Source organism: Salvelinus alpinus, chromosome 24 (assembly GCF_045679555.1).
Source record: "Salvelinus alpinus chromosome 24, SLU_Salpinus.1, whole genome shotgun sequence".
NCBI classification, from domain to species: Eukaryota; Metazoa; Chordata; class Actinopteri; order Salmoniformes; family Salmonidae; genus Salvelinus; species Salvelinus alpinus.
Genome location: NC_092109.1, coordinates 45612333 through 45635820, shown reverse-complemented (window position 1 = coordinate 45635820; position 23488 = coordinate 45612333). Strand labels below are relative to the sequence as shown.

Sequence of the window (23488 nt, the reverse complement as noted above, 5' to 3'; positions counted from 1 at the left end):
GTAGCTGTTTGGGTCAAGAGTGTCCCCCCCTTTGAAGAGGGGGATAACCGCAGCTGCTTTCCAATCTTTGGGAATCTCAGACGACACGAAAGAGAGGTTGAAGAGGCTAGTAATAGGGGTGGCAACAATTTCAGCAGATAGTTTTAGAAAGAAAGGGTCCAGATTATCTAGCCCGGCTGATTTGTAAGGGTCCAGATTTTGCAGCTCTTTCAGAACATCAGCTGACTGTATTTGGGAGAAAGAGAAATGGGAAAGGCTTGGGCGAGTTGCTGTGGGGGGTGTAGTGCTGTTGACCGGGGAAGGGGTAGCCAGGTGGAAAGCATGACCAGCTGTAGAAAAATGCTTATTGAAATTCTCAATTATAGTGGATTTGTCGGTGGTGACAGTGTTTCCTATCTTCAGTGCAGTTGGAAGCTGGGAGGAGGTGTTCTTATTCTCCATGGACTTTACAGTGTCCCAGAACTTTTTGGAGTTTGTGTTGCAGGAAGCAAATTTCTGCTTGAAAAAGCTAGCCTTGGCTTTTCTAACTGCCTGTGTATATTGGTTCCTAGCTTCCCTGAAAAGTTGCATATCACGGGGGCTGTTCGATGCTAATGCAGAACGCCATAGGATATTTTTCTGTTGGTTAAGGGCAGTCAGGTCAGGAGAGAACCAAGGGCTATATCTGTTCCTGGTTCTAAATTTCTTGAATGGGGCATGCTTATTCAAGATGGTGAGGAAGGCATTTTTAAAAAATGTCCAGGCATCCTCTACTGACGGGATAAGATCAATATCCTTCCAGGATACCTCGGCCAGGTCGATTAGAAAGGCCTGCTCGCTGAAGTGTTTCAGGGAGCGTTTGACAGTGATGAGTGGAGGTCGTTTGACCGCTGACCCATTACGGATGCAGGCAATGAGGCAGTGATCGCTGAGATCTTGGTTGAAAACAGCAGAGGTGTATTTGGAGGGCAAGTTGGTTAGGATGATATCTATGAGGGTACCCGTGTTTACGGAATTGGGGTGGTACCTGGTAGGTTCATTGATAATTTGTGTGAGATTGAGGGCATCAAGCTTAGATTGTAGGATGGCTGGGGTGTTAAGCATGTACCAATTTAGGTCGCCTAGCAGCACGAGCTCTGAAGATAGATGGGGGGCAATCAGTTCACATATGGTGTCCAGAGCACAGCTGGGGGCAGAGGGTGGTCTATAGCAGGCGGCAACGGTGAGAGACTTGTTTTTAGAGAGGTGGATTTTTAAAAGTAGAAGTTCAAATTGTTTGGGAACAGACCTGGATAGTAAAACAGAACTCTGCAGGCAATCTTTGCATTAGATTGCAACACCGCCCCCTTTGGCCGTTCTATCTTGTCTGAAAATATTGTAATTAGGGATGAAAATGTCAGAATTTTTGGTGGTCTTCCTAAGCCAGGATTCAGACACGGCTAAAACATCTGGGTTGGCAGAGTGTGCTAAAGCAGTGAACAAAACAAACTTAGGGAGGAGGCTTCTAATGTTAACATGCATGAAACCAAGGCTATTACGGTTACAGAAGTCATCAAAAGAGAGCGCCTGGGGAATAGGAGTGGAGCTAGGTACTGCAGGGCCTGGGTTCACCTCTACATCACCAGAGGAACAGAGGAGGAGTAGGATAAGGGTACGGCTAAAAGCTATGAGAATTGGTCGTCTAGAACGACTAGAACAGAGAGTAAAAGGACGTTTCTGGGGGCGATAAAATAGCTTCAAGGAATAATGTACAGACAAAGGTATGGCAGGATGTGAATACAGTGGAGGTAAACCTAGGTATTGAGTGATGATGAGAGAGATATTGTCTCTAGAAACATCATTGAAACCAGGTGATGTCATCGCATATGTGGGTGGTGGAACTGAGAAGTTGGATATGGTATAGTGAACAGGGCTAGAGGCTCTACAGTGAAATAAGCCAATAAACACTAACCAGAACAGCAATGGACAAGGCATATTTACATTAAGGAGAGGCATGCTTAATCGAGTGATCATAAGGGTCCAGTGAGTAGAGGTTGGTTGGGGTCACGGCGATCCAGACAGCTGGCCGGGTAGATGGCTATCAGTAGCAAGATAGCATAGGATGGAAGTCTATTTTTAGACACCTCGTGCGTTTCCGTCGGTAGATTAGTGGGGTTCCGTGTGGTAGAGGGGATCAATCCAATTGGCAAAATAGTTATAGTGACCCAAGAAAAATTGTCCGATATACTTATTCAGATAGCAGCCGATAAGACAGCTAACGATTAGCGGGCCCCAGATGAGCGTTCAGGTAACGTTGCGACGGAGGTGCCAGTTGGATAACTCCCTCGGGCAGATAATGTCGGCAGTCAGTCGTGAAGGCCCGATGGGGCTCCGCATCTGCAGCAACAACAACAAAAAAACGGGTCCGGATAGGTGACTGTAGCCCAGGAGTGGCTGATGGAACTCCTCAGTTGGCTAGCTCCGGAATAATTTAAGTTTGCTCCGGGATCGACGTAAGCCAATAGTCACACGGTTTGCAGCTAGCTAGCTGTGAAATCAAGGTGCAAACGTCCAGAGCCTGCGGCTGAAATCCGGGGACACTGAGAAAAATAGTCCCGGTATGCTCCGGTCCGAGTCGCGTTGCACAAAAGTGCCGATAGATTATCGAGCTAAAGGAATAGCTGAAGACCACAAACGTGGGCAGCTGAAACACCAACGCTAGCCAGCAAACCGGCTAACTTCTAGGCAGCTTCAGATCAGCTACTGGCTAGCTTCTAGTTAGCTTCTGGTTAGCCTCTGGCTAGCCTCTGGCTACCTTCCACTGGATTTTCAGATTTGAGGTAAATAATACTTTTTTTGTAATTTGTGAGGCGGGTTGCAGGAAAGCTTTTGTAGTTGAGTTCTTGGATAATAAAATATATAAAGATATGCGAAGAAAGGTGTAAATATATATATATACAGGACACGACAAGACGAGGACAAAAAAAGAACGTCTGAACTGCTATGCCATCTTGGAAGTAACAAATATGTGTTGGTCTGATGTATGAGGAGCATCCAGACGCAGCACTTGATACATTTATGAAATAGTTTCTTCCAGTTATTGATAAAAAATGTAATAGAAAATGGACCTATTAAGAAACGGACTGTTAGAACTGTTAAGGCTCCATGGATTGATGAGGAATTGAAAAACTGTGTGGTTGAAAGAGAGAAAGAGATGGGCAAAAGGAGTGTTGAATAACTGGCTGGCTGACTTCCTGGAAAACTGAGAAATGGTGTGACTGTGGAAAAATAACTTTGTAGTACTTTAAATGAAATTATGGCCAGAAAGACAAATTCATCACAAAACCATTTGATGTTTCCAAATATTTGGCAAATTGTGCAAACTTAGGCAAGAAATGCCAACAACGAACAGTGAGTTATCGAATTCACGCATAAAAAAAACAAATAATGAAAGAAAAGCATTTTAAGTTAGAATTTTGTAAAGTTAGTTTGGGAGAGGTGGAAAAATTGTTATCGATCAATAATGACAAACCTCCTGGCATTGACAACTTAGATGGAAAGCTACTGAGGATGGTATCTGAGTCTATAGCCACTCCTATCTGTCATATCTTTAATCTGAGACGAGAGGAAAGTATTTGTCCTCAGGCCTGGAGGGAAGCCAAAGTAATTCCGCTACCCGAGAGTGGTAAAGAGGCCTTTACTGGTTCTAACAGCAGACCTATCAGCTTGCTGCCAGCTAACTGTTGGCAAAAATGGTGTTTGACCAAATACAATGCTATTTCTTTGTAAACAAATTAACAACATACTTTCAGCATGCTTATAGAGAAGGGCACTCAACATGTACTGCACTGACACAAATGACCGATGATTGGTTGAAAGACATTGATAATAAGAAGATTGTGGGAGCTGTACTGTTAGATTTCAGTGCAGCCTTTGATATTATTGACCATAACCTGTTGTTGAGAAAATGTAGGTTTTATGGCTTTTCTACCTCTGTCATATCATGGATTCAGAGCTAAACTCAGCAAAAACAGAAACGTCCCTTTTTCAGGACCCTGTCTTTCAAAGATAATTCGTAAAAATCCAAGAAACTTCACAGATCTTCATTGTAAAGGGTTTAAACACTGTTTCCCATGCGTGTACAATGAACAATAAACAACTAAATGAACATGCACCTGTGGAACGGTCGTTAAGACACTAACAGCTTACAGACGGTAGGCAATTAAGGTCACAGTTATGAAAACTTAGGACACTAAAGAGGCCTTTCTACTGACTCTGAAAAACACCAAAAGAAAGATACCCAGGTTCCCTGCTCATCTGTGTGAATGTGCCTTAGGCATGCTGCAAGGACGCATGAGGACTGCAGATGTGGCCTGGGCAATAAATTGCAATGTCTGTGAGACGCCTAAGACAGCGCTACGGTTAGACAGGACGAACACCTGATCGTCCTCGCAGTGGCAGACCACGTGTAACAACACCTGCACAGTATCGGTTCATCCGAACATCACACCTGCGGGACAGGTACAGGATGGCAACAACAACTGCCCGAGTTACACCAGGAACGCACAATCCCTCCATCACTACTCAGACTGTCCGCAATAGACTGAGAGAGGCTGGACTGAGGGCTTGTAGGCCTGTTGTAAGGCAGGTCATCACCAGACATCACCGGCAACAACGTCGCCTATGGGCACAAACCCACCGTCGCTGGACCAGACAGGACTGGCAAAAAGTGCTCTTCACTGACGAGTTGTGGTTTTGTCTCACCAGGGGGGATGGTCGGATTCGAGTTTATCGTCGAAGGAATGAGCGTTACACCGAGGCCTGTACTCTGGAGCGGGATCGATTTGGAGGTGGAGGGTCCGTCATGGTCTGGGGCGGTGTGTCACAGCATCATCGGACTGAGCTTGTTGTCATTGCAGGCAATCTCAACACTGTGCGTTACAGGGAAGACATCCTCCTCCCTCATGTGGTACCCTTCCTGCAGGCTCATCCTGACATGACCCTCCAGCATGACAATGCCACCAGCCATACTTTTTTATTTATTTTTTATTTCACCTTTATTTAACCAGGTAGGCAAATTGAGAACACGTTCTCATTTACAATTGCGACCTGGCCAAGATAAAGCAAAGCAGTTCGACACATACAACAACACATAGTTACACATGGAGTAAAAACAAACATATAGTCAATAATACAGTGAAAAAAAATAAGTCTATATACAATGTGAGCAAGTGAGGTGAGATAAGGGAGGTGAAGGCAAACAGATATATGTATAAATAAATAAAAATATAAAAAGGCCATGGAGGCGAAGTGAGTACAACACAGCAAGTAAAATAAAAACTAAAAAAAACACTGGAATGGTTGGTTTGCATTGGAAGAAAGTGCAAAGTAGAGACAGAAATAATGGGGTGCAAAGGAGCAAAATAAATTAATAAATAAATACAGTAGGTAAAGAGGTAGTTGTTTGGGCTAAATTGTAGATGGGTTATGTACAGGTGCAGTAATGATAAGCACATCAAACAATACTTTTATTTAGCCATCTAGCTAGTTTATCCCCAGAAAGTTTGCTTGTTAACTAGCCATATAGACGTGATCTGTCATTAGCTTGTTAACTAGCCATATTGACGTGATCTGTTATTACCTTGTTAACTAGCCATATAGACGTGATCTGTCATTAGCTTGTTAACTAGCCATATTGACTGATCTGTCATTAGCTTGTTAACTAGCCATATTGATGTGATCTGTTATTAGCTTGTTAACTAGCCATATTGATGTGATCTGTTATTAGCTTGTTAACTAGCCATATAGACGTGATCTGTCATTAGCTTGTTAACTAGCCATATTGACTGATCTGTCATTAGCTTGTTAACTAGCCATATTGACTGATCTGTCATTAGCTTGTTAACTAGCCATATTGATGTGATCTGTTATTAGCTTGTTAACTAGCCATATAGACGTGATCTGTTATTAGCTTGTTAACTAGCCATATAGACGTGATCTGTCATTAGCTTGTTAACTAGCCATATTGACTGATCTGTCATTAGCTTGTTAACTAGCCATATTGATGTGATCTGTTATTAGCTTGTTAACTAGCCATATTGACGTGATCTGTTATTAGCTTGTTAACTAGCCATATTATGTGATCTGTCATTAGCTTGTTAACTAGCCATATTGATGTGATCTGTTATTACCTTGTTAACTAGCCATATAGACGTGATCTGTCATTAGCTTGTAAACTAGCCATATTGACTGATCTGTCATTAGCTTGTTAACTAGCCATATTGATGTGATCTGCAAAATAGCTAGCAACAGCAAGCTAGCTAAATAGGACAAATTAACGTTAGCTAGCAATCGCAAGCTAACTAGCTAAATTACCATACATGGTTAATGCTTTTCGACCTGTCCCCAAATGAATTTAATTGGTTCAGAGTTTGTTTTGATATTTTAACCTGCGTGTCGTGGTCGCGTTTGGTGTGTGGGGGGGGGGGGGGCGAAATACATTTATGCACGATAGCGCACGATGGCGCACGCGCGCAGCCTGTTTGGGCAAGGTGTAAGGTAGGTATAGAGCTGTCACTTGAGTTACATACTGAAGTGCTGGGTACCAGGAAGGACCCATTATTACACGTCTCTATCTCTAATGATTAGGCTACTTAGGTTACTCTGTAGGTACAGTAAATACCCAGTCAACGGAGGGAGATTAAGTGCTACCTAGGCTATGTGTATAACAGCTACACTACACAATGCTTTCATCTCATAGGGTTTTGCCCCAGACTTTAAACATTTTCCCAAGCCGATTATTCCCCGATAACGTTAGGCGAGTGCATATTAGCCTAATGCAGTCATAGTGATATAAGTGTATTCCACAGGTGACTGGTAGATTGTGTGACCATGTGGTTTCCCAGGTTATTTCAACAGGTCGGACAGGCTTGTGTTTTTATGTAGCACAAGTAGAGTTGAGGATAGACTCTGATGAGGCTTTTTAGGTCAGATTCTTTCTCATACAGTTCAGCCAGAAAGTGAATTCATGAATAACCCTAACCTTAACCTTAACCTTAACCTTAACCTAAACATTTTACATTTCCTGGAGAGCAACCGTCCTAATCTAGCGCACTTGATTCTAGTTAGTTACCACTCGGGTTGGAGTGAAAGCCTACAGGAGGTTTGTCTCTCCAGGAACAGGGTTGGAGTTAAAACCTACAGGAGGGTATCTCTCCAGGTTCAGGGTTAGAGAGCCCTGGACTAGGTAGATGTAAACCTACAGAAGGTGTATCTCTCCGGGTTCAGGGTTAGAGAGCCCTGGACTAGGTAGATGTAAACCTACAGGAGGTGTATCTCTCCAGGATCAGGGTTAGAGAGCCCTGGACTAGGTAGATGTAAACCTACAGGAGTCTATCTCTCCAGGTTCAGGGTTAGAGAGCCCTGGACTAGGTAGATGTAAACCTGCAGGAGGTGTATCTCTCCAGGATCAGGGTTAGAGAGCCCTGGACTAGGTAGATGTAAACCTACAGGAGGTGTATCTCTCCAGGATCAGGGTTAGAGAGCCCTGGACTAGGTAGATGTAAACCTACAGGAGTCTATCTCTCCAGGATCAGGGTTAGAGAGCCCTGGACTAGGTAGATGTAAACCTACAGGAGGTGTATCTCTCCGGGTTCAGGGTTAGAGTTAAAACCTACAGGAGGTGTATCTCTCCAGGTTCAGGGTTAGAGAGCCCTGGACTAGGTAGATGTAAACCTACAGGAGTCTATCTCTCCAGGATCAGGGTTAGAGAGCCCTGGACTAGGTAGATGTAAACCTACAGGAGGTGTATCTCTCCGGGTTCAGGGTTAGAGTTAAAACCTACAGGAGGTGTATCTCTCCAGGTTCAGGGTTAGAGAGCCCTGGACTAGGTAGATGTAAACCTACAGGAGGTTTATCTCTCCAGGTTCAGGGTTAGAGAGCCCTGGACTAGGTAGATGTAAACCTACAGGAGGTGTATCTCTCCAGGATCAGGGTTAGAGAGCCCTGGACTAGGTAGATGTAAACCTACAGGAGGTGTATCTCTCCAGGATCAGGGTTAGAGAGCCCTGGACTAGGTAGATGTAAACCTACAGGAGGTGTATCTCTCCAGGATCAGGGTTAGAGAGCCCTGGACTAGGTAGATGTAAACCTACAGGAGGTGTATCTCTCCAGGATCAGGGTTAGAGAGCCCTGGACTAGGTAGATGTAAACCTACACGAGGTGTATCTCTCCAGGATCAGGGTTAGAGAGCCCTGGACTAGGTAGATGTAAACCTACAGGAGGTGTATCTCTCCAGGATCAGGGTCTAGTCAATCATCATAATCAGTAATGTATGTCTATTATTATCCTTATGTGTTGGAATGATTAATACATTGATCACATGACACCGGCTTAGTTCCAAACCTTTGTAAGGTTTACAGTGTGAATTTTACCACAGATGCTGCATACAACACATCATATTAGACTATGTGAAACTGAAATTATGTTTTTATAAATTAATAAAAAATGAGAAGGTGAAATGTCTTGAGTCAATAAGTATTCAACCCCTTTGTTATGGCAAGTTCAAATAAAATAAAATAAAAAATATGGCAAGTTCAAGAGTAAAATGTGCTTAACGAGTCACATAATAATTTGCATGGACTCACTCTGTGTGCAATAATAGGGTTTAACATGATTTCTGAACGACTACCTCATCCTTTGTATCCCACATAAACAATTATCTGTAATGTCCCTCAGTCAAGCAGTGAATTTAAAACACAGATTCAACCACAAAGACCAGGGAGGTTTTCCAATACCTCGCAAAGAAGGTCACCTATTGGTAGATGGGAAGTCATTTTTTATTTAACCAGGCAAGTCATTTAAGAACAAATTCTTCTATTTACAATGACGGCCTACTCCGGCCAACTGTGCACTGCCCTATGGGACTCCCGATCACGGCCAGATGTGATACAGCCTGGATTCAAACCAGGAACTGCAGTGATGCCTCTTGCACTGAAATGCAGTGCCTTAGACCACTGTGCCACTCAGGCGCACACTTTGGATGGTGTAACAATACACCAAGTCACTACAAAGATACAGGCGTTCTTCCTAACTCAGTTGCCGGAGAGGAAGGAAACAGCTCAGGGATTTCATCATGAGGCCAATGGTGACTAAAACAGTTACAGAGTTTAATGGCTGTGATAGGAGAACACTGAGGATGGATCAACAACATTGTAGTTACTCCACAATACTAACCTAAATGACAGTGAAAAGATGGAAGCCTGTACAGAATAAAAATATTCCAAAACATGTATCCTGTTTGCAACAAGGCACTAAAGTAATACTGCAAAAAATGTGGCAAAGAAATTAACTTTATGTCCTGAATACAAAGTGTTATGTTTGGGGCAAATCCAACACAACGCATCACTAAGTAGCACTCTTCATATTTTAAAGCATGGAGGTAGCTGCATCATGTTATGGGTATACTTGTCATCGGCAAGGACTAGGGAGTTTTTGTTTAGGATAAAATAAACGGAATAGAGCTAAACACAGGCAAAATCCTAGAGGAAAACCTGGTTCAGTCTGCTTTCCTCCAGACACTGGGAGATGAATTCACCTTTCAGCAGGACAATAACCTAAAACACAATGCCAAATATACACTGGAGTTGCTTACCAAGATGACACTGCATTTTCCTGAGTGGCCAAGTTACAGCTTTGACTTAAATCGGCTTGAAAATCTATGAGAAGACTTGAAAATGGCTGTCTAGCAATGATCAATAACCAGTTTGAAGAAGTGTTGTACAATAATGTACAGGTGTGCAAATCATGTATTGACTCAAGGGGTGTGAATACTTATGTCAATTCGATATTTCTATATTTCATTTTCAATAAATTTGCAAACATTTTCAAAAAAACGTTTTCACTTTATCGTTATGGGGTTATTGTGTGTAGATGGGTGAGAGAAAATAGTATTTTCAATCCATTTTGAATTCGGCACAACAAAATGTTGACTAAGTCAAGGGGTGTGAAGACTTTGTGAAGAAACTGTAATACAAGATGGAGGACCGGTCACTGTGGGCCTCTCCGTCTCTGTAGTGTTTCTCCCCTTGTGGCTCAGTTAAAAGAGCATGGCACTTTCAATGCCAGGGTTGTGGGTTCAATTTCCACAGAGGATCAAAAATGTATGCCCTCACTACTGTAGATTACACTCTCTCTATATATGATCTACATGGAAAAAAGTGGCTTATATAGTCTTCTATTATATGATAATAGTGTCATATCCAATTTGTAAGTCGCTCTGGATAAGAGCGTCTGCTAAATGACTTAAATGTAAATGTAAATATGGTTCAGAGGAACGGTAGTAAACCGTTGGAGCCTGAAATAGGCTAACTACCACTGTAAAAAAAAAAAAAAAAAAAGTCTTTATCAATAACGGACGTCAATGTAGAAGAAAAGTTATAAAGTTGACGGGAAATTTCAGGTTGTGTTTTCCGTTGGGGAAGTGAAACACTTCTACACAATATAGGCCTACCCTGGACTTCTGTATGGTGAGAATATACTTCCTCTGGTTGATGGGACATTTAGCAAAACAGAGCTATCAGTAATAAGGAAAATAGCCCAAAACCTCAGATTGACTGATTATAATAGGGACTATCATCCGTGGGGGGGGAAATGAAGTATTATCGGTGGGAACTGTAGTTTAATAGACTACTTTAAAGATACAGATTGATTATTAAGCAAGCTATGTTATTAAACGTTGTCAACACACACTATGAATAGCAAAACTACACTGTAATCGACTAACGTTGATATTGTGTATGTGACACACAGCCTTGGCTTGTTTTAGGAGACGTTTCCTCTGATTTTCTCAGATAGTATATTTCCATGAGCTCAAACCATTACAGATGCCGTATCTTAATTTGAGCCTGTTTCACAAATAATCCTTCAGCTACAGGAAATGTGGATCATTATGTGGATTATAATTGATGGATTTTTTTTTAGTTGGGGTTGATACATTTTTTATTAGGGCAAATCATGTCTGACATTTTAAATGGGAAATTACAAACTTTAGAAATCGTTTTAAATCCTTGAATACACTACAATTCCTTCAACAACAGGATGATCAAATGAAGATCCTACATCTGTGGTGAAGCCAGGCTGAGATGAGTCATCACAACTGTAACAACGCGTGCTATTTATTTATCTTTCATCTCGAGGGAGGGAGCACATGACGCTTTGTTGCATAACACAACCTTTACTGGCCTTGACCGTGTGTGTTTGTGTTTGTGTGTGTGTGTGTGTGTGTGTGTGTGTGTGTGTGTGTTTGTGTGTGTCTGTGTCTGTGTCTGTGTGTGTGTTTGTGTGTGTCTGTGTCTGTGTGTGTGTGTGTGTGTGTGTCTCAGGGCTATACAGGAAATATGAAAGGCAAAACCCCTCCCTCCACTAATGTCTTTATCACCAGATAGCATTATGCTATGCTACTTCATAAAACCCCTCCCTCCACTAATGTCTTTATCACCAGATAGCATTATGCTATGCTACTTCATAAAACCCCTCCCTCCACTAATGTCTTTATCACCAGATAGCATTATGCTATGCTACTTCATAAAACCTCTCCCTCCACTAATGTCTTTATCACCAGATAGCATTATGCTATGCTACTTCATAAAACCCCTCCCTCCACTAATGTCTTCATCACCAGATAGCATTATGCTATGCTACTTCATAAAACCCCTCCCTCCACTAATGTCTTTATCACCAGATAGCATTATGCTATGCTACTTCATAAAACCCCTCCCTCCACTAATGTCTTTATCACCAGATAGCATTATGCTATGCTACTTCATAAAACCCCTACCTCCACTAATGTCTTTATCACCAGATAGCATTATGCTATGCTACTTCATAAAACCCCTCCCTCCACTAATGTCTTCATCACCAGATAGCATTATGCTATGCTACTTCATAAAACCCCTCCCTCCACTAATGTCTTCATCACCAGATAGCATTATGCTATGCTACTTCATAAAACCCCTCCCTCCACTAATGTCTTTATCACCAGATAGCATTATGCTATGCTACTTCAGAAGTAAACAGACCTGTGTGTGTGCTCGTGTGATCAAATCAAATGTATTTATAAAGCCCTTCTTACATCAGCTGATATCTCAAAGTGCTGTACAGAAACCCAGCCTAAAACCCCCAACAGCAAGCAATGCAGGTGTAGAAGCACGGTGTAGAAGCACGGTGTAGAAGCACGGTGTAGAAGCACGGTGTAGAAGCAGTTTATCAATAACTGGAAATAAACTATTTCATAAATGTATGAGGAGCATCCAGACGCAGCACTTGATACATTTATGAAATAGTTTATTTCCAGTTATTGATAAAAAATGTAATAGAAAATGGACCTATTAAGAAACGGACTGTTAAAAGTGTTAAGGCTCCGTGGATTGATGAGGAATTGAAAAACTGCGTGTTTGAAAGAGAGAAAGAGACGGGCAAAAGGAGTGTTGAATAACTGGCTGGCTGACTTCCTGGAAAACTGAGAAATTGTGTGACTAAACTGAACAAAAAGAAGAATAAATTGTATTATGAAGCCAAGATGAATTATATAACGAATGATGGAGAAAAATAACTTTGTAGTACTTTAAATGAAATTATGGCCAGAAAGACAAATTCATCACAAAACCATTTGATGTTTCCAAATATTTGGCAAATTGTGCAAACTTAGGCAAGAAATGCCAACAACGAACAGTGAGTTATCGAATTCACGCATAAAAAAAACAAATAATGAAAGAAAAGCATTTTAAGTTAGAATTTTGTAAAGTTAGTTTGGGAGAGGTGAAAAAATTGTTATCGATCAATAATGACAAACCTCCTGGCATTGACAACTTAGATGGAAAGCTACTGAGGATGGTAGCTGACTCTATAGCCACTCCTATCTGTCATATCTTTAATCTGACTCTATAGCCACTCCTATCTATCATATCTTTAATCTGAGACGAGAGGAAAGTATTTGTCCTCAGGCCTGGAGGGAAGCCAAAGTCATTCCGCTACCCAAGAGTGGTAAAGCGGCCTTTACTGGTTCTAACAGCAGACCTATCAGCTTGCTGCCAGCTCTTAGCAAACTGTTGGGGAAAAAATGGAGTTTGACCAAATACAATGCTATTTCTCTGTAAACAAATTAACAACATACTTTCATCATAAGTATAGAGAAGGGCATTCAACATGTACTGGACTGGACACAAATGACTGATGATTGGTTGAAAGAAATTGATAATAAGAAGATTGTGGGAGCTGTACTGTTATATTTTAGTGCAGCCTTTGATATTATTGACCATAACCTGTTTTTGAGAAAATGTAGGTTTTATGGCTTTTCTACCTCTGTCATATCATGGATTCAGAGCTAAACTCAGCAAAAACAGAAACATCCCTTTTTCAGGACCCTGTCTTTCAAAGATAATTCGTAAAAATCCAAATGACTTCACAGATCTTCATTGTAAAGGGTTTAAATACTGTTTCCCATGCGTGTTTAATGAACAATAAACAACTAAATGAACATGCACCTGTGGAACGGTCGTTAAGACACTAACAGCTTACAGATGGTGGGCAATTAAGGTCACAATTATGAAAACTTAGGACACTAAAGAGGCCTTTCTACGGACTCTGAAAAACACCAAAAGAAAGATGCCCAGGTTCCCTGCTCATCTGCGTGAATGTGCCTTAGGCATGCTGCAAGGACGCATGAGGACTGCAGATGTGGCCTGGGCAATAAATTGCAATGTCTATACTGTGAGACGCCTAAGTCAGCGCTACGGTGAAACAGGACGAACACCTGATCGTCCTCGCAGTGGCAGACCACGTGTAACAACACCTGCACAGGATCGGTACATCCGAACATCACACCTGCGGGACAGGTACAGGATGGCAACAACAACTGCCCGAGTTACACCAGGAACGCACAATCCCTCCATCAGTGCTCAGACTGTCCGCAATAGGCTGAGAGAGGCTGGACTGAGGGCTTATAGGCCTGTTGTAAGGCAGGTCCTCACCAGACATCACCGGCAACAACGTCGCCTATGGGCACAAACCCACCGTCGCTGGACCAGACAGGACTGCAAAAAGTGCTCTTCACTGACGAATTGTGGTTTTGTCTCACCAGGGGTGATGGTCGGATTCACGTTTATTGTCAAAGGAATGAGCGTTACACCGAGGCCTGTACTCTGGAGCGGGATCGATTTGGAGGTGGAGGGTCCGTCATGGTCTGGGGGGGGATGTCACAGCATCATCGGACTGAGCTTGTTATCATGGCTTGTTGTCATCTCAACGCTGTGCGTTACAGGGAAGACATCCTCCTCCCTCATGTGGTACCCTTCCTGCAGGCTCATCCTGACATGACCCTCCAGCATGACAATGCCACCAGCCATACTGCTCGTTCTGTGCGTGATTTCCTGCAAGACAGGAATGTCAGTGTTCTGCCATGGCCAGCGAAGAGCCCGGATCTCAATCCCATTGAGCATGTCTGGGACCTGTTGGATTGGAGGGTGAGGGCTAGGGCCTTCAGTTAATGTAGAAGAGTGGGGTAACATCTCACAGCAAGAACTGGCAAATCTGGTGCAGTCCATGAGGAGGAGATGCACTGCAGTACTTAATGCAGCTGGTGGCCACACCAGATACTGACTGTTACTTTTGATTTTGACCCCCCCCCCCCCCCCCTTTGTTCAGGGACACATTATTAAATTTCTGTTAGTCACATGTCTGTGGAACTTGTTCAGTTTATGTCTCAGTTGTTGAATCTTGTTATGTTCATACAAATGTTTACACATGTTAAGTTTGCTGAAAATAAACGCAGTTGACATTGAGAGGACTTTTCTTTTTTTCCTGAGTTTATATATATATAATAGAACACAGAGAGTTGTATTTAATGGAAGCCTCTCTAATGTCAAGCATGTAGGATGTGGTGTACCGCAGGGCAGCTCTCTAGGCCCTCTACTCTTTTCTATTTTTACAAATGACCTGAATCTGGTAATGAATGGTATGGCTGTTGAATAGGTTAAGGATACTAAAGTACTTGGTGTTACCTTAGATTGTAAACTGTCATGGTCAAAACATATAGATTCAATGGTTGTAAAGATGTGGAGAGGTCTGACCGTAATAAAGAAATGTTCAGCTTTTTTGACACCACACTCCAAAAAAGCAATTTTTGCACTAGTTTTATCTTATATAGATTATTGTCCAGTCATGTGATCGAGTGCAAGGAAACACCTAGTTGAGCCGTAGCTAAAAGAGAGACACGTCTTGCTCTTCATTGTAATCAGAAGGCTGATATACATAATATGGGTGAGGAGAGACTGACTGTATCACTTCCTATTGTTATAAGAAACATTCATGTATTGAAAATTCCAAATTGTTTGCATAGTCAATTTACACACAGATCTGACAAACACACTTACCCCACCAGACATGCCACCAGGGGTCTTTTCACTGTCCCCAAATCCAGAACAAATTCAAGAAAAGCGTACAGAATTACATAGAGACATTGCATGGAACTCCCTTCCATCTCAGATTGCTCAGATAAACAGCAAACCTGCTTTCAAAAAGCAACACCTCACGGCACATCGCCTCTCCCCTATTGGACCTAGATAGTTTGTGTGTATGCATTGATATGTAGGTTATGTGTGCCATTTTTACGTTTAGTGTACGTAGATATGTCTGTGAGTTGTTCCTGTCTATTAATGTTTTGTATTATGTCGTTCTATTTTATGTGGCATTGCTGTTTAATCAGCTTCTTGATATGCCACACCTGTCAAGTGGATGGATTATCTTGGCAATGGGAAAAATACTCCCTAATTGTGGAGGTAAACACATTTCTGCACAGCATTTGAGAGCAATACGCTTTGTCTGTGCGTATGGAACATTTCTGGGATCTTTTATTTCAGCTCATGAAACATGGAACCACTTTAATTGATTTCATTGATTTCATTGATTTCATTAAATGGAACTTTAATTGTTGCGTTGATATATTTCTTCAGAGTAGATCATACAATACACTGTCCAGCTCACTGTAGTAAAGGGATCGGTGGTTTTACATTTATATATTTCTTTCCTTACCTTGTCTATATAGACAAGAAGTGACTCCAATCCAAACTCTGGTTTTCTTAAACTAGCCATCCAACAAATGCTAATAACATGTCATTTTTCTCTCTCTCTCTCTCTCTCTCTCTCTCTCTCTCTCTCTCTCTCTCTCTCTCTCTCTCTCTCTCTCTCTCTCTCTCTCTCTCTCTCTCTCTCTCTCTCTCTCTCTCTCTCTCTCTCTCTCTCTCTCTCTCTCTCTCTCTCTCTCTCTCTCTCTCTCTCTCCTCTCTCTCTCTCTCTCTCTCTCTCTCTCTCTCTCTCTCTCTCTCTCTCTCTCTCTCTCTCTCTCTCTCTCTCTCTCTCTCTCTCTCTCTCTCTCTCTCTCTCTCTCTCTCTCTCTCTCTCTCTCTCTCTCTCTCTCTCTCTCTCTCTCTCTCTCTCTCTCTCTCTCTCTCTCTCTCTCTCTCTCTCTCTCTCTCTCTCTCTCTCTCTCTCTCTCTCTCTCTCAGCTGATGTTGGTTCAGGGAGCCTAGGTTGCTGTGGCTGGCTCATTGTGATCCTCTCTGGTCTGTTCGTCTTCTCCCTGTTCCCCTTCACCATCTGGTTCTGTATAAAGGTGAGTAAGACACGGAGCGATGTCCATAGAATGAATAGAACGGGCGTCTTCAGTCCTGTAAAACATTTACTGTAAAATGTTGCATCGCTGACAGTAATTGGCCGGTAAGTTACTGTAATTTATTTTACAGTACAGCTACTGTAATCCATTTTACTGTAACCATTTTTACTATAATCTAATTTATAGAATATTACTGGAATGACCCGTGCAGCGACAACCCAGTGTTCTTTGCAGGATTACATTTTTACATGTACATTTTGGTCATTTAGCAGGCATTCTTGTCCTTAGCAACTTACATTTAACGAAGGTTGATTAAGAAAATATATTACAGTAATAGCAAGTAAAACTTTTCTGTTACTGAACATTTTCACTTTTTACTTGCTATGACTGTGATATGTTCTGTAGTTCTGTAGTTCTGTAGTTGCTTGGATGACTGTAGTGCCTGCTAAATGACCAAATTACAATCTACATGTAAACATGTTAACTTGCAAAGAACACTGGGTAATGTGTCGCTGCATGGGTTACTCCAGTAATATACTGTAAATTAGATTAATGTACTATTTTTGGTACAGTAAAATGGATTACCATAAAAAGGATTACAGTAGCTGTAATGTAAAAAATATTTACAGTAACTTACTGGACAATTTATACTGTACATATCAACTACCAACGTCGCCATGCTGTTTATACTGTAGACCTACATATCAACTACTTTACCCACGTTAGCACACATACCTACAGAACTACAGAACTACAGAACTACTGACCTACAGGACTACAGAACTACTGAACTACTGGACTACAGGACTACAGAACTACTGAACGACATACCTACAGAACTACAGAACTACTGAACTACAGAACTACAGGACTACAGAACTACTGAACTACAGAACTACTGAACTACTGAACTACAGAACTACAGAACTACTGACCTACAGGACTACAGAACTACAGAACTACAGGACTACAGAACTACTGAACTACAGAACTACAGAACTACTGAACTACCGAACTACATGACTACTGAACTACAGAACTACTGAACTACAGAACTACTGGACTACAGGACTACAGAACTACAGAACTACAGAACTACTGACCTACAGGACTACAGAACTACTGAACTACTGGACTACAGGACCACAGAACTACTGAACGACATACCTACAGAACTACAGAACTACAGAACTACAGAACTACTGAACTACAGAACTACAGAACTACAGAACTACAGGACTACTGAACTACTGAACTACTGAACTACTGAACTACAGAACTACAGAACTACTGACCTACAGGACTACAGAACTACAGAACTACAGGACTACAGAACTACTGAACTACAGAACTACAGAACTACTGAACTACATGACTACTGAACTACTGAACTACATAACTACAGAACTACAGAACTACAGGACTACAGATCTACTGAACTACTGAACTACAGAACTACTGAACTACAGGACTACAGAACTACAGGACTACAGAACTACTGAACTACAGAACTACAGAACTACTGAACTACCGGACTACCGGACTACCGAACTACCGAACTACAGAACTACTGAACTACTGACCTACAGAACTACAGAACTACAGAACCTCTGAACCACTGAACCACTGAACTACCGAACTACCGAACTACCGACCTACTGACCTACAGAACTACAGAACCTCTGAACTACAGAACTACTGAACTACAGAGCTACTGAACTAGAGAACTACTGAACTACAGGACTACAGGACTACAGAACTACAGAACTACAGAGCTACTGAACTACTGAACTACAGAACTACTGAACTACAGACCTACAGAACTAGAGAACTACAGAACTATAGAACTACAGAACTACAGAACTACTGAACTACAGAACTACAGAACTACTGAACTACAGAACTAGAGGACTACTGAACTACAGGACTACAGAACTACTGAACTACTGAACTACAGGACTACAGGACTACAGAACTACAGGACTACAGAACTACAGAACTACAGAACTACTGAACTACAGGACTACAGAACTACTGAACTACAGAACTACAGAACTACTGAACTATAGAACCTCTAACTAAAATCTACCAAGATATGTTCTATATTTAACTTTTTGTTTTGTGTATGTGTGTGTGTTGTGTTGTGTGTGTGTGTGTTATGTTCTAGATAGTTCAGGAGTATGAACGTGCTGTCATCTTCAGGCTGGGCCGTATTACAGACCGGAAGGCTAAGGGACCAGGTAAAAGACCAGTCTGTGTGTGTGTGTGTGTGTGTGTGTGTGTGTGTGTGTGTGTGTGTGTGTGTGTGTGTGTGTGTGTGTGTGTGTGTGTGTGTGTGTGTGTGTGTGTGTGTGTGTGTGTGTGTGTGTGTGTGTGTGTGTGTGTGTGTGTGTGTGTGTGTGTGTGCGCGCGCGCGCGCGAATATTCAATCTACATATATGTAAAGAAATAAACTCTCCCTCTTCCAGGTATCTTTTTCGTTCTGCCATGCACAGACTCCTTCGTGAAAGTGGACCTGAGAACCGTGTCATTCGACATCCCTCCACAAGAGGTAGGACCTATAGTAACCAGGAAGGACACCCATTAAATAAACTATCATATAAATCAAGAGGTAGGACATAAACTAACCAGGAAGGACACCCATTAAATAAACTGTTATATAAATCAGGAGGTAGGACATAAACTAACCAGGAAGGACACCCATTAAATAAACTGTTATATAAATCAGGAGGTAGGACATAAACAGCTTCAAGACTGCTTCGATCACGCGGATTGGAATATGTTCCGCATCGCGTCCAACAACAATATTGACGAATATGCTGATTCGGTGAGCGAGTTCATTAGGAAGTGCATTGACGATGTCGTACCCACAGCAACGATAAAAACATTCCCAAACCAGAAACCGTGGATTGACGGCAGCATTCGCGTGAAACTGAAAGCGCGAACCACTGCTTTTAACCAGGGCAAGGTGACCGGAAACATGACCGAATACAAACAGTGTAGCTATTCTCTCCGCAAGGCAATCAAACAGGCTAAGTCTCAGTACAGAGACAAAATCGAGTCGAAATTCAACAGCTCAGACACAAGAGGTATGTGGCAGGGTCTACAGTCAATCACGGATTACAAAAAGAAAACCAGCCCCGTCGAGGACCAGGATGTCTTGCTCCCAGACAGGCTAAACAACTTTTTTGCCCGCTTTGAGGACAATACAGTGCCACTGACACGGCCCCCTACCAAAACCTGCGGGCTCTCCTTCACTGCAGCCGAGGTGAGTAAAACATTTAAACGTGTTAACCCTCGCAAGGCTGCAGGCCCAGACGGCATTCCCAGCCGCGTCCTCAGAGCATGCGCAGACCAGCTGGCTGGTGTGTTTACGGACATATTCAATCAATCCTTATCCCAGTCTGCTGTTCCCACATGCTTCAAGAGGGCCACCATTGTTCCTGTTCCCAAGAAAGCTAAGGTAACTGAACTAAATGACTATCGCCCCGTAGCACTCACTTCCGTCATCATGAAGTGCTTTGAGAGACTAGTCAAGGACCATATCACCTCCACCCTACCGGACACCCTAGACCCACTCCAATTTGCTTACCGACCCAATAGGTCCACAGACGACGCAATCGCAACCACACTGCACACTGCCCTAACCCATCTGGACAAGAGGAATACCCATGTGAGAATGCTGTTCATCGATTACAGCTCAGCATTTAACACCATAGTACCCTCCAAACTCGTCATCAAGCTCGAGACCCTGGGTCTCGACCCCGCCCTGTGCAACTGGGTCCTGGACTTCCTGACGGGCCGCCCCCAGGTGGTGAGGGTAGGTAACAACATCTCCACCCCGCTGATCCTCAACACTGGGGCCCCACAAGGGTGCGTTCTGAGCCCTCTCCTGTACTCCCTGTTCACCCACGACTGCGTGGCCATGCACGCCTCCAACTCAATCATCAAGTTTGCGGATGACACTACAGTGGTAGGCTTGATCACCAACAACGACGAGACGGCCTACAGGGAGGAGGTGAGGGCCCTCGGAGTGTGGTGTCAGGAAAATAACCTCATACTCAACGTCAACAAAACAAAGGAGATGATTGTGGACTTCAGGAAACAGCAGAGGGAGCACCCCCCTATCCACATCGACGGGTCAGTAGTGGAGAAGGTGGAAAGTTTTAAGTTCCTCGGTGTACACATCACGGACAAACTGAATTGGTCCACCCACACAGACAGCGTTGTGAAGAAGGCGCAGCAGCGCCTCTTCAACCTCAGGAGGCTGAAGAAATTCGGCTTGTCACCAAAAGCACTCACAAACTTCTACAGATGCACAATCGAGAGCATCCTGTCGGGCTGTATCACCGCCTGGTACGGCAACTGCTCCGCCCACAACCGTAAGGCTCTCCAGAGGGTAGTGAGGTCTGCAGAACGCATCACCAGGGGCAAACTACCTGCCCTCCAGGACACCTACACCACCCGATGTCACAGGAAGGCCATAAAGATCATCAAGGACAACAACCACCCAAGCCACTGCCTGTTCACCCCGCTATCATCCAGAAGGCGAGGTCAGTACAGGTGCATCAAAGCAGGGACCGAGAGACTGAAAAACAGCTTCTATCTCAAGGCCATCAGACTGTTAAACAGCCACCACTAACATTTAGCGGCCGCTGCCAACATACTGACTCAACTCCAGCCACTTTAAAAATGGGAATTGATGGAAATTATGTAAAAATGTACCACTAGCCACTTTAAGCAATGCCACTTAATACAATGTTTACATACCCTACATTACCCATCTCTTATGTATATATACTGTACTCTATATCATCTACTGCATCTTGCCATCTTTATGCAATACATGTACCACTAGCCACTTTAAACTATGCCACTTTATGTTTACATACCCTACAGTACTCATCTCATACGTATATACCGTACTCTATACCATCTACTGCATCTGCCATGCCGTTCTGTACCACCACTCATTCATATATCTTTATGTACATATTCTTTATCCCTTTACACTTGTGTGTGTGTGTAAGGTAGTAGTGTGGAATTGTTAGGTTAGATTACTGTTGGTTATTACTGCATTGTCGGAACTAGAAGCACAAGCATTTCGCTACACTCGCATTAACATCTGCTAACCATGTGTATGTGACTAATAAAATTTGATTTGATTTGATTTGATTTGATAAACTAACCAGGAAGGACACCCATTAAATAAACTGTTATATAAATCAGGAGGTAGGACATAAACTAACCAGGAAGGACACCGATTAAATAAACTGTCATATAAATCAGGAGGTAGGACATAAACTAACCAGGAAGGACACCCATTAAATAAACTGTTATATAAATCAGGAGGTAGGACATAAACTAACCAGGAAGGACACCGATTAAATAAACTGTCATATAAATCAAGAGGTAGGACATAAACTAACCAGGAAGGACACCCATTAAATAAACTGTCATATAAATCAGGAGGTAGGACATAAACTAACCAGGAAGGACACCCATTAAATGAACTGTCATATATATCAGGAGGTAGGACCTATAATAACCAGGAAGGACACCCATTAAATAAACTGTCATATAAATCAAGAGGTAGGACATAAACTAACCAGGAAGGACACCCATTAAATAAACTGTTATATACATCTTTTAATGTACAGTACCAGTCAAAAGTTTGGACACACCTACTCATTCAAGGGTTTTTCTTTCATTTTTACTATTTTCTACATTGTAGAATAATAGTGAAGACATCAAAACTATAAAATAACACATATGGATTCATGTATTAACCAAAAAAGTGGTAAACAAATCAAAAAATATTTTATATTTGAGATTCTTCAAAGTAGCCATCCTTTGCCTTGTGGACTGCTTTTCACAATCTTGGCATTCTCTCAAACAGATTCGTGAGGCAGTCACCTGGAATGCATTTCAATTAACAGGTGTGTCTTGTTAAAAGTTAATTTGTGGAATTTCTTTCCACCTTAAAATGCGTTTGAGCCAATCAGTTGTGTTGTGACAAGGTAGGGGTGGTATACAGAAGATAGCCCTATTTGGTAAAAGACCAAGTCCATATTATGGCAAGAACAGCTCAAATAAGCAAAGAGAAACGACAGTCCATCATTACTTTAAGACATGAAGGTCAGTCAATATGGAACATTTCAAGAACTTTTAAAGTGTCTTCAAGTGCAGTCGCAAAAACCATGAAGTGCTATGATGAAACTGGCTCTCATGAGGACCGCCACAGGAAAGGAAGACCCAGAGTTACCTCTGCTGCAGAGGATAAGTTCATTAGTTACCAGCCTCAGAAATTGCAGCCAAAATAAATGCTTCACAGACTTCAAGTAACAGACACATCTCAACATCAACTGTTCAGAGGTCGAATTGCTGCAAAGAAACCACTACTAAAGGACACCAATAATAATAAGAGACTTGCTTGGGCCAAGAAACACAAGCAATTGACATTAGAGCAAAGGAAATCTGTCCTTTGGTCTGATGAGTCCTAATTAGAGATTTCTGATTCCAACCGATGTGTCTTGGTGAGATTTTTGGTTCTAGCCAGCGTTTTTTTTGTGAAACGCAGAGTAGGTGAATGAATGATCTCCGAATGTGTGGTTCCCACCGTGAAGCATGGAGGCGGAGGTGTGATGGTGTGGGGTTGCTTTGCTGGTGACATTGTCTGTGATTTATTTAGAATTCAAGGCACACTTAACCAGCATGGCTACCACAGCATTCTGCAGCGATACGCCATCCCATCTGGTTTGCTCTTAGTGGGACTATCATTTGTTTTTCAACAGGACAATGACCCAACACACCTTCAAACTGTGTAAGGGTTATTTGTCCAAGAAGGAGAATGATGGAGTGCTG

The 23488-nt window shown here is 42.4% G+C and overlaps 1 protein-coding gene across 1 annotated transcript in view; it reads left to right on the top strand.

The window, feature by feature from the left end:
* The window catches only part of stoml3b (stomatin (EPB72)-like 3b), a 40820-nt gene that overhangs the window by 10334 nt on the left and 6998 nt on the right, over positions 1-23488 (top strand). Inside the window, exons 2-4 of the mRNA XM_071365007.1 lie at positions 16518-16624; positions 18792-18864; positions 19093-19175. Of these exons, the coding sequence (XP_071221108.1) occupies positions 16518-16624; positions 18792-18864; positions 19093-19175 (263 nt within the window). The remainder of the gene's footprint in view (positions 1-16517; positions 16625-18791; positions 18865-19092; positions 19176-23488) is intronic.